Consider the following 17,022-nt stretch of genomic DNA (forward strand, 5'->3'; position numbering starts at 1 on the left):
CCGCTAGCTTTACATTAGCCGCATGTTAGGTCTTAAATTACATTTAGTTAGGTCTTAAATATGTAAGTCCATTTACTGCTTCCTTAGTTGCTTTTTTTTTTTTTGTTTTGTTAAATGAGTGAATGAAGTTGTGACGGTCTCCGCTGAGACAGAGCAGAGGAGAAGCTACTAGCCCTCTCTCGCTGTCACTTCTAGTCACGTTGCTCTCCTCCCCAGTAATGTTAAATTTAGCACAGAAAAAAACATAATAGTGGTAATTTAAGTAGCGGTTCATGGGATTTATTAACCCTCAGGGGTCCCTCTGTCCTTTTTTGGACATTTTCTTCACTTTTCTTTTTTGATTTGCTGATCATTTTGGCTGTGTTACAGCTGAAGGTATGGATGGAAAAACGTCATAGTATAGTATAAAATTTAAAAAAACGTCATAGTATAGTCAGGCACAAAACGTCACAGTATAGTAAGGCAAAAAAAGTCATTATAGTAGAGCATAAAAATGTCAAAAAACGTCATAGTATAATAAAGCATAAAATTTCAAAAAAAATACAGATTATAGTAGAGCATAAAAATGCCAAAAAAAATACAGATTATAGTAGAGCATAAAAGTGGCAAAAAACGTCATAGTATAGTATGGCATAAAATTTCAAAAAACGTCATAGTATAATAAGGCATAAAAATGCTAAAAAAAATACATATTATAGTAGAGCATAAAAATGGAAAAAAAAACGTCATAGTATAGTCAGGCACAAAACATCACAGTATAGTAAGGCAAAAAGAAAAGCCAAAAAAAGTCATATTATAGTAGAGCATAAAAATGGCAAAAAAACGTCATATTATATATAGCATGGCATAAAATTTTTAAAAAACGTCATAGTATAGTCAGGCATAAAAATGGCAAAAAACGTCATAGTATAATAAGGCATAAAAATGGCAAAAAACGTCATAGTATAGTCAGGCACAAAAATGCCAAAAAAATACATATTATAGTAGAGCATAAAACTGGCAAAAAACGTCATAGTATAGTATGGCATAAAATGTCAAATAACGTCACAGTATAATAAGGCATAAAAATGTCAAAAAACATCATAGTATAGTCTGGCACAAAACGTCACAGTATATTAAGGCATAAAAATGCCCCAAAAAATACATATTATAGTAGAGCATAAAAATTGCAAAAAACGTCATAGTATAGTAAGGCATAAAAAAGCCAAAAAAAATACATATTATAAGTAGAGCATAAAAATGTCAAAAAACGTCATAGTATAGTCAGGCACAAAACGTTACAGTATAGTAAGGCATAAAAAGCCAAAAAAATACATATAGTATAGCATAAAATTTCAAAAAACGTCATAGTATAATAAGGCATAAAAATGGCAAAAAACGTCATAGTATAGTAAGGCAAAAAAAAAGCCAATAAAATACATATTATAAGTAGAGCATAAAAATGTCAAAAAACGTCATAGTATAGTATGGCATAAAATTTCAAAAAACGTCATAGTATAGTATGGCATAAAACGTCATAGTATAATAAGGCATAAAAATGGCAAAAAACGTCATAGTATAGTCAGGCACAAAACGTTACAGTGTAGTAAGGCATAAAAATGCCAAAATAAATACATATAGTATGGCATAAAATGTCAAAAAACGTCATAGTATAATAAGGCACAAAACGTCACAGTATAGTAAGGCAAAAAAAAAAAGCCAACAAAATACATATTATAGTAGAGCATAAAAATGGCAAAAAACTTCATAGTATAGTCAGGCACAAAACGTCACAGTATAGTATGGCATAAAATTTCAAAAAACGTCATAGTATAATAAGGGATAAAAATGGCAAAAAACGTCATAGTATAGTCAGGCACAAAACGTTACAGTATAGTAAGGCATAAAAATGCCAAAAAAATACATATAGTATGGCATAAAATGTCAAAAAACGTCATAGTATAGTCAGGCACAAAACGTTACAGTATAGTAAGGCATAAAAATGCCAAAAAAAGTCATATTCTAGTAGAGCATAAAAATGTCAAAAAATGTCAGTATAGTCAGGCACAAAACGTTACAGTATAGTAAGGCATAAAAAGCCAAAAAAATACATAGTATGGCATAAAATTTCAAAAACCGTCATAGTATAATAAGGCATAAAAATGCCAAAAAACGTCATATTCTAGTAGAGCATAAAAATGTCAAAAAACGTCATAGTATAATAAGGCATAAAACGTCACAGTATAGTAAGGCATAAAAATGCCAAAAAAATACATATAGTATGGCATAAAATTTCAAAAAACATCATAGTATAGTCAGGCACAAAACGTCACAGTATAGTAAGGCAAAAAAAAAGCCAAAAAAAGTCATTATAGTAGAGCATAAAAATGGCAAAAAACGTCATAGTATAGTATGGCACAAAACGTTACAGTAAAGTAAGGCATAAAAATGCCAAAATAAATACATATAGTATGGCATAAAATGTCAAAAAACGTCATAGTATAATAAGGCATAAAAATGGCAAAAAACGTCATAGTATAGTCAGGCACAAAACGTTACAGTAAAGTAAGGCATAAAAATGCCAAAATAAATACATATAGTATGGCATAAAATGTCAAAAAACGTCATAGTATAATAAGGCACAAAACGTCACAGTATAGTAAGGCAAAAAAAAAAGCCAACAAAATACATATTATAGTAGAGCATAAAAATGGCAAAAAACTTCATAGTATAGTAAGGCATAAAATTTCAAAAAACGTCATAGTATAATAGGCATAAAAATGGCAAAAACGTCATAGTATAGTATGGCATAAAATGTCAAAAAACGTCATAGTATAATAAGGCATAAAAATGGCAAAAACGTCATAGTATAGTCAGGCACAAAACGTCACAGTATAGTAAGGCATAAAAAAGCCAAAAAAATACATTATAAGTAGAGCATAAAAATGGCAAAAACGTCATAGTATAGTATGGCATAAAATGTCAAAAAACGTCATAGTATAATAAGGCATAAAAATGGCAAAAACGTCATAGTATAGTCAGGCACAAAACGTTACAGTATAGTAAGGCAAAAAAAAAGCCAACAAAATACATATTATAAGTAGAGCATAAAAATGTCAAAAAACGTCATAGTATAGTATGGCATAAAATTTAAAAAACGTCATAGTATAATAAGGCATAAAAATGGCAAAAAAAGGCATTGTATAATGAGGCATAAAAATGGCAAAAAACGTCATAGTATAGTCAGGCACAAAACGTTACAGTATAGTAAGGCATAAAAATACATATTATAGTAGAGCATAAAAATGGCAAAAACGTCATAGTATAGTCAGGCACAAAACTTTACAGTATAGTAAGGCATAAAAATGCCAAAAAAATACATATTCTAGTAGACCATAAAAATGGCAAAAAACGTCATAGTATAGTATGGCATAAAATGTCAAAAAACGTCATAGTATAATAAGGCATAAAAATGGCAAAAAACGTCAGTATAGTCAGGCACAAAACGTTACAGTATAGTAAGGCATAAAAAGCCAAAAAAATACATATAGTATAGCATAACAATGGCAAAAAAAGTCATAGTATAATGAGGCATAAAAATGGCAAAAAACGTCATAGTATAGTCAGGCACAAAACTTTACAGTATAGTAAGGCATAAAAATGCCAAAAAAATACATATTCTAGTAGACCATAAAAATGGCAAAAAACGTCATAGTATAGTCAGGCACAAAACGTCACAGTATAGTAAGGCAAAAAAAAAGCCAACAAAATACATTATAAGTAGAGCATAAAAATGTCAAAAAACGTCATAGTATAGTATGGCATAAAATTTCAAAAAACGTCATAGTATAATAAGGCATAAAAATGGCAAAAAACGTCATAGTATAGTATGGCATAAAATGTCAAAAAACGTCATAGTATAGTATGGCATAAAATGTCAAAAAACGTCATAGTATAATAAGGCATAAAAATGGCAAAAAACGTCATAGTATAGTATGGCATAAAATGTCAAAAAACATCAGTATAGTCAGGCACAAAACGTTACAGTATAGTAAGGCATAAAAATGGCAAAAAACGTCATAGTATAGTCAGGCACAAAACGTTACAGTATAGTAAGGCATAAAAATGCCGAAAAAATACATATTCTAGTAGACCATAAAAATGGCAAAAAACGTCATAGTATAGTCAGGCACAAAACGTCACAGTATAGTAAGGCAAAAAAAAAGCCAACAAAATACATATTATAAGTAGAGCATAAAAATGGCAAAGAACGTCATAGTATAGTCAGGCACAAAACGTCACAGTATAGTAAGGCAAAAAAAAGCCAAAAAAAGTCATATTCTAGTAGAGCATAAAAATGATTACTAATCACTCAATCAATACAAAGCTTCACTTTGATGTGCTGTGAGTTTAAAGAGCTTCACTTATTTTGAAGCAGTAAACCTCACATTTTGAAATCCACATTTTCTCTCCAGCCGAGTGTTTGCAGATAAGGAGGCCATGATGGCCGGAGCTCTGGAGATGGCCGATGAGATTGCTGCTCGCAGTCCTATAGCTGTGCAGGGCACCAAAATCAACCTCATCTACGCCAGAGACCACAGTGTGGCAGAGGGACTGGACTACATGGTAAGATCATTATATTCCTTTTTTAAAACTGAACAATGGTGGATTTTTCTGAACATGTTTGTCAGTCACACCACAAAGCTGCCATTTTTTTTCACTGAATTTCATCACTACCTTGTTTGTCATCTCTTTCTCAGATTAAATCGAAGGCAACTGGACTTGTATTTGTCTGTGGAAGACGTTTTGCCTCTTATCCAAGCGGCTTCATCCGTTCTTATGTATTGGTCTCTCTAGTCCGCACTAGTCTGACCAAGAAAGTGGAGTAGGACCCAGGTATTTAACCTACTTTGGGTCCACCAAAGTACCTGTGAAAGTACTGGTTTCACCTGACCATTGTTGTGGTCTCATGTGGACGACCGTCGTTAGGGTCAGGTGACCTGTTGTTATCCCGTGTGAACGACAGTCGTTAGGGTCAGGTGAGCCCCTGGTGGATGACAATCGTTGAGAGTCGTCTGAGGTTATGTTGTTGACTCTCCTGGGTACCGATGAAAGGGCGACATTGTAGATGGGGGATAGATGGTGTCGCAGACCCCCTCCCCTGTTTAGCGATGGCCTCTCCACTTTTACATAGATGGCTTCTTTGACTCCCCTTTCAAACCATCTGTCCTCCCTGTCCAAGATTTCGACATTGCTGTCTTCAAAGGAGTGTGTCTTTTTTTGACACTCCTTTGAAGACAGCAATGTCGAAATCTTGGACATACCTGGGTCCTACTCCACTTTCTTGGTCAGACTAGTGCGGACTAGAGAGACCAATACATAAGAACTGATGAAGCCGCTTGGATGAAAGGCAAAACGTCTTCCACAGACAAATACAAGTCCAGTTGCCTTCGATTTAATCTGAGAAAGAGATAACTATGACCTGGACGAATGAGAACTTACACAGATACCTTGTTTGTCCTTCTCCAGGCCACGTGGAACATGAGCATGCTTCAGACTCAAGATGTGATGAAATCCGCTCAGGCTGCCATGGAGAAGAAGAGTCCAAAGACAATAGCCTTCTCCAAACTCTGAACCTCACTGAGGCACAGTTCAGATATAACACAATTGTGGCCTTTCTGTGGGAAGGGGATCCAGTCTGTTCTACTCTGAGCTTTTAACACCCCCGTTTTGTACATCTGTAAATGACTTCATGAATGTTTTACCTTATTAAAAAGAAACTGATTTGAAAGTTAGTGTTGACTGAAATCTCCATTTTAACCTGTTACTTGATACAACCATATTAAGCCACAGTGAGTGTGATGATTAGATTTTCAGAACTTGAGTGCAAAACTATATTATATTACTATAAATGCTTTATTGATAAAAACTTTACAAATTAACTTAAATTTACAGAAGTAAAACTAGAACACATTCAAAGTCGGTCACTGCTGAATCTGCTTGGCACGAAGCTTCTGTAAGGTTTTCTGTGTAGAGATGGTAAAAAAATATTTTTATATATTCTAATATAACCTTCAACTCAAAATGCCAGCAACTACTACAAAAATCTTTTTTTTACCTTGTGGAATTCCTTGGCTTTCAATCTGTTTTTCGCATAAGCTTCCTGTCGGCTCCTGATTGTTTTCTGATTCTTCACCTCCTCCAGCTGCTCATACAGTCTGCAGGAGCACAATTACACACCATCATTTTGTTTTGTCAAACCCACATCATTTATATTCAATGCATGTTTAATTTCAAATATGACTTTAATTGTAAGCAAGAGAAGAGAGGGAAAAAAAAAAATCTGGCTGAAAGTGCTTTGGACTTATACTACATATACAATATTCCAATACCTCTGAGTTCTCTGGTGCATCTCAGAAACATCCCGTTTCCTTTGCTCTTGTGTGTAGCATCTCACTTCATCCACCTTTTTCAGCTTGGAATCGTTCACTGACAAACAGGAAAATGGAAAGTGGTTGAATTTTCTAGGTTGATAATCACTACAGCTTCTAACTATTTCACAAGGCACTGACCTATGGCTAATATTTTAATGAAATTTCAGTTTCTCATTTTGCTCAAAAACATAACGCAGTACAGTGCCCACCACAGTCATATGGCATACAGGGCATGAAAGGTTTGGTCAAGATTTGTTACCATGTTAAGAGTTAGGTGAGTTAACAATGAACTGATCTCCCAAAAAAGGTAAAGTTCAGATGAAATATTTTCAACATTTTAAGCAAGAGTTGTGGATTATTTTTGTAAAATTTTAGGGTGAAAAAAGGAAAAGAGCATGACACAAAGGTTTGGGCACCAATAGATGTGAGCTCTCAGATAAATAATGCTTCATAAATACATTATGAATAGTTACCTGAGTCATAGGTATTAAGTGTACCTCTACAGACATTTTATTAGCCTCACTAAGAGCCAACACAGAAACCACTCATGTTTTGCTAATGGCTAAACATAGTACAACTGATCAGATTAAGACATTTCATTGAGGGGAACAGCTGAGATCATTGTGACTTAGCTATATGTAGTTTTAAGGTTTCTTAAGTATCATATAGACAAATCAAAAGGCAAATGTCCAAAAGAAGAAACCTAACTAAAGTGAGCCTGTGTAGTTTGTCTTTTTTGCCACCCATGATACAAATGCAGAGCAGTGATTTGATTCAAAGTGTGAAATGGTATAAAGTTCAAATACCTGGAGGGGGAAGCTGGGGCTTTTGCTGCTTGATGAAGTCAGACTTCTCAGTGGTCTGCTGCTGCTCAGCTTGGCCTCTGTTTGACTTATTAGTCTTATGTTGAGGCTCTGGTTTAGTCTTTGCCTTGCGAGTGACTGGTTTAGATTCCTCAGTTTTAGATTGCTCTCTGGCTTCAGATGGAAATTGTTTCTCAGGCTGAATCTTGATGAGAGCCGCTTTGGCCTTGATGTCTTCCACCCTGCGGGATGATCTCTGGAGCAGAGCTCTGCGCTTCTGCTGGTTGACCTCCTGCAGACCTCTGCTAGGACCCCACTGAAAGTCCAGGAACATCACTAAATGTAGGGAGGGAAAGAATGGAGGGCTCACTTTTCAAAAATGTACAATGTTCTGGCTGGAAAAAAAAAAAAAAAAAAAAAGAATATATATATATTGATGCATTAAAATGTAATGCATCAAAAAAACAAGCAAACAAACAAAAAAAAGATATCTGATTGAGTATGTATAGATTTGCTACTTTTTTGTTCCTGATCACATCCATCTAAAAAAGTAAAAGCAGGCTCCCCCACAGTTTAGCCAATGACCCCCAGTGTACTCCTGACAGCATCATATTTTCAGTTAGATGTGTTCACTGTTGTGAGTTTACCTGGATGCGTTTGGTCCTTGTCCTCTAGCGTCTCTTCTGGTATCAATGTGGATTCTGTACTCTATAGGAGAGCAGTATTATGTTCAGAAAGACACTTACAGCCAAAGTCATCATGTCCAGTTCGTCAATCACAGCACAGATTCTGAATGACTGATATTCATGTGCAGTTACCTCCATCTCTTGGCCTGTCCGTCCTTCCTCCCTCACTCCATCCGGATGTTTGCCTTCCCAAATTCCCTCTTCCTCAGTGATGCTCGTCTCTTGGTCCTGCAGTGTGGTGTCTGTCAGGCTCACTAATGTTATCTCTGACTCCTCCAGGATCCCCTTCTCACTGCCCACCTCCTGATATCCAGGGAAGGATCACAATAAAAGCCAGCCAATAAAATAACAAGAACACAAGACATTTAAAAAACATGTCATTTCCCCAAATAATCTTTGACCTGCAGTTGTAGCATGACAGAGCAATGTAGTGCTCTCAATAAGCAGATGTTGTCTTTTTTGGCGCTGCAATTAATGTCTGAAATGATGTTTTTTTACAAAATGAACAAGAAAATCATACCAATATCTTATCTGAAGCTGGAATATCATTCCTCAGGTTTGAACCCTGCACAGACTTCAGTTCTTCAGCACAAAGGTCACTGAATGGGACTGGATCTTGAGGCTTTTCTGCATCCCTTCCTGTTGACTGCTGAAGACCCAAAGCAGCTGTATCATCACACATGGATAGGTTTGACAGATACAGAGCTGTTGGCTCCACATTAGTCCTCATGGTGTCATCCAACACGAGGACAGACTCTTGGAGCCGGCACTGGGACGATTCATGTAAGGCAGGCTTCTCTGTTCGAAGGTGTTCAGGTGACGGTTCAGACTCAACAGAAGGATCAGAGTGCGTTTTAGACTCTTCGAAAGGTGTGGAGACACTGCTTTCCCCACTACCTGGCTGTGCTTCAAGAGAGTTAGGCACATTGCGTTCGAGCAGGTGAAAGGTCATGGAGGGGTCGGCTGTTTCATTGTGGGTGACCTCAGCCAGTAGCGGATGGAAGGAGTCTGAGCCTGGAAAAACTAAGAAGGTGATAAAAGTGAATACAAGGCACAATTAAGTTTCTAACTAGGTAAGAAAAATACAAGCTAGCTGACTTTGTGCATGATAATATTCTCCCTCTGATACAACCACCATAAGTAAAGCCTTGGCTATTAGGAATTCACCCCAACCTCACCTTCAGTCCTCTCTGGGCCCAAGTCCATCAGACTGGTTTGGTTCTGCAGTATCTGGTTTTCTGGATGTGGACTCACACCCGGGACAGTGGCACTTTGTGACGAAGCTTCAGGAGGCAATGCAGGGTATGACGGCAAACTGGCCTCAGTTGAGACACCAAGATCTACGTGGGTACTTTCACCTACAAACAGCAGATGAGTTGCAAACTCAAAACCTTTTTTCACTTTGAGAAAGTCCATTTGATAACTCAATCTGTATTTATCCATTAACTGTTTAACAATAAAATATTGCAAAATTGGCAAATGGCCATCATCTGATTATTCAAGATGCTCAGTAGAAGGTTGGACACTTTTTTTCTGCTATTAACTTAACAGCCTCACTGCACGTTGTAGTTTCCCCATATGACCCTTCTTTTACCTGAGCTTCCACTGTGCTGATTATCAAGCTCCCCAACCAGCGGTCTCATCAGGCTCTCCTCCTGACCATCATCCAGCCATGTGGTCGACGGCTCCAGCGCCATCTGCCCCATCAGTTGACCAGCATAAAAATCCTGCCCACCACTCAGCCAATTAGAGCTGGACTGATGAGAGAGTCGACCAATCATCCGGCTTAGAGTGGAATCCCATCCACCTTGATCCATGCTCACTGAAGCTGGCAGACCTGGAAGGCGACCGATCATGGACGAGTGAGCAGAGGGTTGACCAACCAGTTGCTCCATGGCCGAGTCCCTCTGGTCAGCAGCGAGACAGGATGATTGGTTGGCCACCTGGCCTATCAGAGGCCTGAAAGAGTCCTGCTCTGGGTCCTCAGCCTGTGATGGGTCCTCACCTGAGAAGTGTTCCAGGATTTGATTGGCTGTATTTTCCCCTTCCTGTGGCAAAAACACATCAATTTAATTCTGGGCATTTTAAACCAAAACCATGGATCATTGATTGAAGTCTGAAATAAAAATGGAGCTATCCTATGAGTGCCAGACTTTTTACAGCTAGCAGATGCAGTAACTTGATCAACTCAATCAGCACACCATATACACTGTATAATACAGTTGACTATTCCTTTAAATACAATTTTATTGCTGTTAATTCTTAACAAGTTCCAATACTTCCTAAATGGTTTGAGAGTCACTGACCAAGCCACTTGTCTGTGTTCCTGCTGTGTCTGGGGGAAGAGACCGACGACCTGCAGAGCCTTCATGCTCCCCTTTGCTCTCTGAGTCTTGAACCAAAGACTGCTGTGAAAGTGAAGACCCAGGTTCCTCCAGATATGAGCCTTCACTGTCTGCAGAGCAAAGAGAGACACTAAAAGACACACTACTGACATGGTACAGTCTTCTGGTATAAAATCCTGAATTATGTGCCATGAGTATGGCCTGTTTTAACTAAAACGTGTGTTCACAACTTGTTTCTGCTGCTCAATGTACTGAATAAGAGGTTCCTCCAAACATTTTTGTAACTTTCCAAAGCAGAACATTTCACAGCAGTTTGCCAGGTGTGTGGAAGTGTGATTATCACATCTGGCCTTTGAGTGTGGCCGGGACAAAGTGCTATAAGCAGTTTTCAGACATGGTTGTACCATTTCACTTGCACCAAACTAACAGATATGCGACACCTGCTATTAATCTATCAGGTTGACAAACAAGAGGCTATTCCTTTAATAAACATTTGCATTATGTGTAAAATACCTGTGGTTCTCCCAGCGGTGCTGAGGGAGATGTTTAGCTCCCTCGTGTATCTGTCAATAATGCGCTGGATGCTGCTGTCATTAAACAGAGAGTCTACAGCCACAGCAGGATGGCCTGCAGCTGAGCTGTCCTTCTTACAGGAGCTTTGACCAGATGGAGAGAAGACGTCAAGTAAATCTGCTCCTCGTCCTAAAATAATGGGAGAAGAAAAAAAAGAAAAAAGGAGAGCAGATTTAGACTAACAAAGTTAGAAACACAACTAGCATGTTGTCTGGTGAATATACACTGTATGGGTCTGGTATACAGTAGCTCTTTGTCACCTTAACAATGGATAGACAAACCATTCATGTACAGCAGCATCATGCTCCAGATGCCTGCAGAACTGAAGCATATTCAAACAGGTCCCACAATAATGCTTACAATTTTAGAGCACATTATCAAATCCTCTACTTATAAAGAAGAGCAAGCCAACTCGTGTTGGTCAGGTGATTTAAATACTTAATTTTTCCAGCTCCTGGTATCTTCGGACGTGGATTCTTCAAATAAATGAAGATCAACTACATGAAAAATCATTAACAAAGCACAACAAACGCTCCTGTTGTTCCTCACCAGTGTTCTGCTCAGGATCCGTGGTGATGTAGCTGCCGGTGGAGATGGTGGTGGATGAGAGACAGTCAGAATCAGGAGGCCTAGGGGGAGACTGACATACACACACACAAGGATTTTAAGGGTCAACATAAAACATTTTGTACCAAAATGACATATTGGTTTACAGATGCTCACAGATTCACTGAGCTCAGTTCAAGTGTAGAAACCATCATGAAACGTATTTTTATTAAATACATTTCAGGTTTAGTAATTTTACATCATCGCTCAGTACACAGAAACAAACATCCCACCCCCCTACACACACACGCAGACATACCCTGTCTCACCCTCTCATACACATTCACTCCATACAGGCAGACACACAGACAGAAAAAGCTTCTCAAGCATAATCACAGGCTGAGACAGGTACTGCCAAAGTACTCAGATTTGGCTAATTTTCATCATTGATCCACAGCATGTGAACCTCAGAGGGTCTACAATGGAGAGCAGAGATGCAATTTATCTTTGCTGCGCAAGTTTGCCACAAAGTAAAGAAAGAGCAAGTAATAAGTTTTGTACATCTTCAGTAGGTTACCTCTGTGTAGGACCTGTAGCTTGTGATTGCAGGACCAGAGTAGTCGGCTCCTCTCCCAGAGTCAGAGGAAAGCGGTGAGATTATTCTCATGGCTGAATCTGGAAAACAATATATGAACCAAGTGTAAATATCTTTATTTTGACCTGTTTTTTTTGTGTGTGTTTTTTTTTAAAAATAAATTAAATTAAATACGAACATTTTCCCCTCATTTAGGTTCTTTATCTCATCACTCTTCACATGCCCTCTACATACCAGACTCTGAAGATTCTGCCCCCATCAGCGGTCTCTCCCTCCAGAGGAGATGGCTGGATCTCCTTGAGCTTGTCCTAGAGCCGGTTGGTCTTTCAGCAGTCCGCTGATCACTGCTGGACACAGAGGGTGTCTGTGAAGTCCTGTTAGAGGTGTCAGACAAATCTGATTCCTCCTGCAGATCCCAGTCTACAGTGTATGAAGGAACCTTCATGCTATCCTCTGGGCCTGGAGATAGGACAAAACAACAATCCAATCAACTCATATTCCTCTCCTCAGCTTGACACATGGGTTGGGCATGAGATAAAAACACTATGTTATTCATGCGTTTCTGGTGACCTGTGATTTCGCTGCTGTTGAATGGCGTCTCCACCTCTTGAATAGCACTGAGTTCATGTTGTTCAGTCATCATCTCCGTGATTCCCAGCCTGACACGGGTCACCGGGGGCTTTGCTGCTCGAACAGGAGGAGGTTCTGAGGGGAGGGCCGACACTGGGGCAGGCCCAGCATGAGCGTTGGTCTGAGCAATGAGATCTTAATAGAAAATTTAAAAAAGTGTTTCATGATGAATCCAGGTGTATGCCATTGCAATAATATCACTTCCATTACAAATTTGTAATGGAAGTAATATTATTGCATTTTATGCCACAAGGGCATTAAAAACAAGATAATGCTTTTTATGAGTTGGAATTTAATGGTAAATGTGTAAATCTGTCAAATTAATTTTAATAACAGGTACTGAACAAAAAAACAGGATGCAACATGGCACTTATACATCCACAGAATTCAGCAAGCATTTTTTTGTCAAATAGAAAGGGTAAATAAATTAAGTGGAAAGAGTTTTGCAATCTGAAATTTAATAAAAATTATGTCAAAGGTGGAAAAAACTATCTACAACCTAACATGTCAGTTACCTGTCTCACCACTGCTAGATGGCAGTTGTTGAGGGGAGCCATCCTTCTGTTGAGGGTCTTCTAGGTGTGATAAAGTTCCGCCGTTAGACTCCTCTATAGCTCTCAGCAGGGACACGAGTAATCTGAGGCGAGTCTGACCGATGTCCTCTGAAACCAACTCTTCACTGGCAGCCTCTGGAACTGGCTGCAGGTGAGAAAATACAAAAAGGGAAAGTTGTTTTTAGATGTGCTGTATAACTTTTGCATTTTTAAAAAAAGGGCATGTCAGCAGAGTTAATTCTTGGAATCAGAGAGGCTCAAACATATTAGGTGCTGTTTTAGATTAGATTTGTGAAGAAATAAGATACAATCTGTTTACTGAACTGAAACCAGCAGCATAGTTCTCAGACTTACTTGTGTATCAGTATGAATCAGAGCCTGCAACGTCTCCTTTTGCCTCCTCATCTGCTCCATCTCCTCTTCTCGTCTCAGTCGCTGATCTTCCTGTCTCTGCCTCTCCTCTTCTTGCTGCTTCTGCTGCAGCACCACTGCCTCCCTCTTCTCCAGTACCTGTCTCTGGACCTCCTGCAGCTCTCGCCTCTGCCTTTCCACGTCATCCCCTCTGGAGCTCAGGGACCCATGTGACATGGTCCGAGGCTTAACTGCTGCAAGGACTGGAACCAAAGGTGCATCATCTGTGATGCTCGGGCTAATGGCTCGGATAGGATCAGAGGTTGGATGGAGTGGGATGGTGGCTGATTGATGTGTTGTGAACACATTGTGAGGCAGTGACTCTGGACTGTGTGAGGAGGGTCTCACTCTCTCAGGAAGGTGCTCTGTCACTCTCTCCATTATGTTGTCAGTCAGCCAGGCAGTCTTGTCAGGTCTCTGGTTCTTTGGACTACTCAAATCAGATTCCACTTCATCCTGCAGCAACTTGGAGTCGCTGCTAAAACTGGAGCCAGGCAGATGGGGAGGTGAGGCCAGCATGTCAGACTCTCTTGTGGGAACTTCCACAGAGGTTTGTGGTCTATTATGGATGTATGACTGCACTGCAGGAGTAGGGAGTTGTAGTGGAGGTGGAAGATGCACAGACTGAGTACTGTGCAGAGGTGGGTGGCTGAGGCCTGGTGGAATGACAGCAGGCAGAAACGATGTGGAGGTCATACTGTAACGAATTCTTAGAGCTCGCTGATATTCGTCCAGCCGCTGCCGAGCCACTTCCACTGATCTCTGGTGAATTCTACAATAAAAAAGGTAGCCCAAAGATTTTAATTGAATCTTTAATTTTAGTTATATATTACTGAACATCCCAAATTTGCCTCAAGGGGCTTTACCAATCTGTACAGTATGACACACACTATCCTTAGATCCCCTGAACCTGTATTTGTTGATGAATCCGTGTGGTAAATATAGTGCTGGTAAAAGCTACACAGGGTGAATTATTCTGTCATCTGTTAAGATCTCTACTTTTAAGATTAACTGTGTGGAAAAGAGGTGAAAGTGACAATCTCTAAATGAAATCACAAAGTAGTATTGTATTTTGTGGCTTTAACACACCTGTTCTGTTCCAGCAGCCGTTGTTGGTATTCTCTAATCCTTCTGGTGTGGTCATCTTCACCTGTAGGAGGCTCCAGCTGCAGAGTACAGAGGTATTCCAATTATATATCACTCAAGTAACTGTACTGAGATGAACACATAGAATATTTTAAATGACTCAGTAATACCTGCGAAAATTTGAATTTAACAGGATTATTAAGAATGGCATATATTTACCTGTTAAAATTTCATGTGTGAATTTTGAGCTGCTCATAGTTAAAATCTAACATCAAACCCAAAAACCATTATTTCAGTCAGTAGGTACAAGCAGCACACTCTCTCAACCAGGCAAAAGATCATTACTTGAATGATGGATCCCAACAAATGTGAGTTGCCAGATAAAGAAATATGAGAAAACAACAACTAAGAATAGCATTAAAACTTAACCAACCTCAGTGTCTTGTCCAGGGGTGACAGAGGTGACTTCCCGATCATGGACAGGTACGTGTGGTTGGGTAATAGGCACTTCCTGGGTCACAGCAGCTTTCAGGTGTTCTCTCTCCTGCTGAGCCTCGAGCAGCATCTGCTCCAGTTTGTCCTTTTGCTCTTCCAGCTCCTGGAGCAAAACCACCTGCTGCTGCTTCTCCTTCTCTAGCTCCTCTTCCTGAACAAAAAAAATCCAATGTTTAAAAACAGTGACTGCTGCCAGGCTGCAAACTTTCACACATTACCTAGAGGGTTGAACCCAGTTAGCTAAACCTCAGTATTGACTGGATATGAATTTGAAGTACAGAGGGGAAAAATAAAACATTTGAAGCATCAGTTGCCATAAAGATAATTCAAGGTGAGACTTTCTGGTTGACCTGCACAGTGAGAGCCTCTATGATGAAGTCTGTCCAGTTCCTGGACGAGAACAACCACACATTCTCTACTTGCACCTCTTCTTCTTGTCAAACGCAGTCTTCAGAGGATCAACCTTCTCCGCAGGAATTGAGAGTGAAGCTCCTGTGCTGGTTGTAGGTGCAATATCCATCAGCCCCATTATACACAACTTCACTTTGCTTTAAAATTTTTCCAATAGAAAATCTGCTGTATGTAATCAAGCCAAGATGTTTTATCGCACAAAAAAGGCAACAATTTCAAAGCAGGAAAAAACTGTGATGCAGAAGATGTGACGTCTTCTCTGGAACACCATGCGAACCCTGCACACACACACACACCTGCTAATTACTTAACGAGGAACACCTGGAACAATAAATTCTGACCAATCACACAAAACACTTCAAAGCTATTGGGATAACAACAGAACCAGGCTGTGGACTCATTGATAAATTTCACAGTGAAAATACAATATGGGGATTTGTTCACACAGTGTCAACAAAAACTGAATAATCAAAGCTTTGTAAAAAATAGGATGTTGGGATTGGTTGTATTAGAATGAACAGGTTCTTTTACCTTGGGGTGACATAAAGCCCAGCACCCAATTCTCAACTTTCTCCTTCTTGTAAATTAATTCTTTGTTGTCATTCGGTGTGATGAAATGCAAAAAGACAAGCTGCAAATAATTGTGATGTCTTTACCTAAACAAGGAAGTTAGGGAGATTTCGAGTGAGAAAGACTTTCCAGTGTCTCCACAATGTGATCTAACAACTGTATATACTGTGCAAGCATTAAACCTGTCTGATCACCTTTCAATGGCAGCACATACTTGCCTGCGTACAGTGTACAAAAATAATTTCTGCTCTGTATCATATGAATAAGAGTCAGCATTCACCCTTTTCTTTCGTTCTTCTTCAAATTCTTGGATTCTGTTTGCGAGTACAGGAAGTCGAGTATCTGGTGCACTTGACTGCTCTGATATCTCCAATGCTGAGAGAATTAAATACAAGAAAAAACAAAACAAAACAAAATATTAAAAGTAAATTAAACACAGTGGAAAATTTAATGATGCATATTTTTTAAATAGATGAAAATATTCAAGAAATATGTTTGTAACATCCTGATATAGCTTTAATTAGTGCCACGGGTGCTCAGCTCCGAGGCATCTATTAATATTCTGTTTCGGGTTTATTATTCTTCCGCCAAAATTTGGCGCGTAACTTGTCCCGCAGCTTTGAGAAAACCCTGGTAATATATACATCAAAACGTGCGTCTTGATCCCGAAAGGGGTGCTATGACTTTTGGTGTTAAAATTCCAATTTTTCCCAAAGTTATTCCCAAAAAACTGGGAATAAATAATGCATTAGAAATATATTGGAATTTTCTTTAGAAACCCACCTTTTTTCTGAGTCACCCAGCTCTCTCATACCTGCACGTAGAAATGTGATTCAAACTATAAAACGGAGGAAAACTTCTGCTCTCTCAAAAAGACAGGAACTGTTTTTACATAACATGTAAA

The 17,022-nt window shown here is 38.9% G+C and overlaps 2 protein-coding genes across 4 annotated transcripts in view; one reads left to right on the plus strand and one right to left on the minus strand.

Moving 5' to 3' along the window:
• The window catches only part of ech1 (enoyl CoA hydratase 1, peroxisomal), an 11,382-nt gene extending 5,608 nt beyond the window's left edge, over positions 1-5,774 (plus strand). For all 3 annotated transcript variants that reach the window (XM_023410340.2, XM_087175160.1, XM_023410341.2), the window contains 2 exons: positions 4,455-4,605; positions 5,509-5,774. In XM_023410340.2, the coding sequence (XP_023266108.1) occupies positions 4,455-4,605; positions 5,509-5,613 (256 nt within the window). In that variant the 3' untranslated portion in view covers positions 5,614-5,774. The remainder of the gene's footprint in view (positions 1-4,454; positions 4,606-5,508) is intronic.
• A 102-nt stretch (positions 5,775-5,876) lies between these two features.
• cep295 (centrosomal protein 295) overlaps positions 5,877-17,022 on the minus strand; it is a 17,617-nt gene continuing 6,471 nt past the window's right edge. The window contains exons 10-29 of the mRNA XM_087175161.1: positions 16,399-16,493; positions 15,076-15,288; positions 14,646-14,722; positions 13,500-14,328; positions 13,107-13,290; positions 12,532-12,726; positions 12,196-12,420; positions 11,944-12,041; positions 11,352-11,460; positions 10,761-10,949; positions 10,209-10,357; positions 9,497-9,950; positions 9,081-9,260; positions 8,423-8,925; positions 8,035-8,205; positions 7,864-7,924; positions 7,220-7,552; positions 6,372-6,468; positions 6,098-6,197; positions 5,877-6,005 (exon numbers count right to left, since the gene is read on the minus strand). Of these exons, the coding sequence (XP_087031287.1) occupies positions 5,964-6,005; positions 6,098-6,197; positions 6,372-6,468; positions 7,220-7,552; positions 7,864-7,924; positions 8,035-8,205; positions 8,423-8,925; positions 9,081-9,260; positions 9,497-9,950; positions 10,209-10,357; positions 10,761-10,949; positions 11,352-11,460; positions 11,944-12,041; positions 12,196-12,420; positions 12,532-12,726; positions 13,107-13,290; positions 13,500-14,328; positions 14,646-14,722; positions 15,076-15,288; positions 16,399-16,493 (4,304 nt within the window). The 3' untranslated portion in view covers positions 5,877-5,963. The remainder of the gene's footprint in view (positions 6,006-6,097; positions 6,198-6,371; positions 6,469-7,219; positions 7,553-7,863; positions 7,925-8,034; positions 8,206-8,422; positions 8,926-9,080; positions 9,261-9,496; positions 9,951-10,208; positions 10,358-10,760; positions 10,950-11,351; positions 11,461-11,943; positions 12,042-12,195; positions 12,421-12,531; positions 12,727-13,106; positions 13,291-13,499; positions 14,329-14,645; positions 14,723-15,075; positions 15,289-16,398; positions 16,494-17,022) is intronic.

This window comes from Seriola lalandi, unplaced genomic scaffold (genome assembly GCF_002814215.2).
Source record: "Seriola lalandi dorsalis isolate HSWRI2012SDOR001 ecotype SW California unplaced genomic scaffold, Sedor1 jcf7180002054422, whole genome shotgun sequence".
Taxonomy (NCBI): Eukaryota; Metazoa; Chordata; class Actinopteri; order Carangiformes; family Carangidae; genus Seriola; species Seriola lalandi.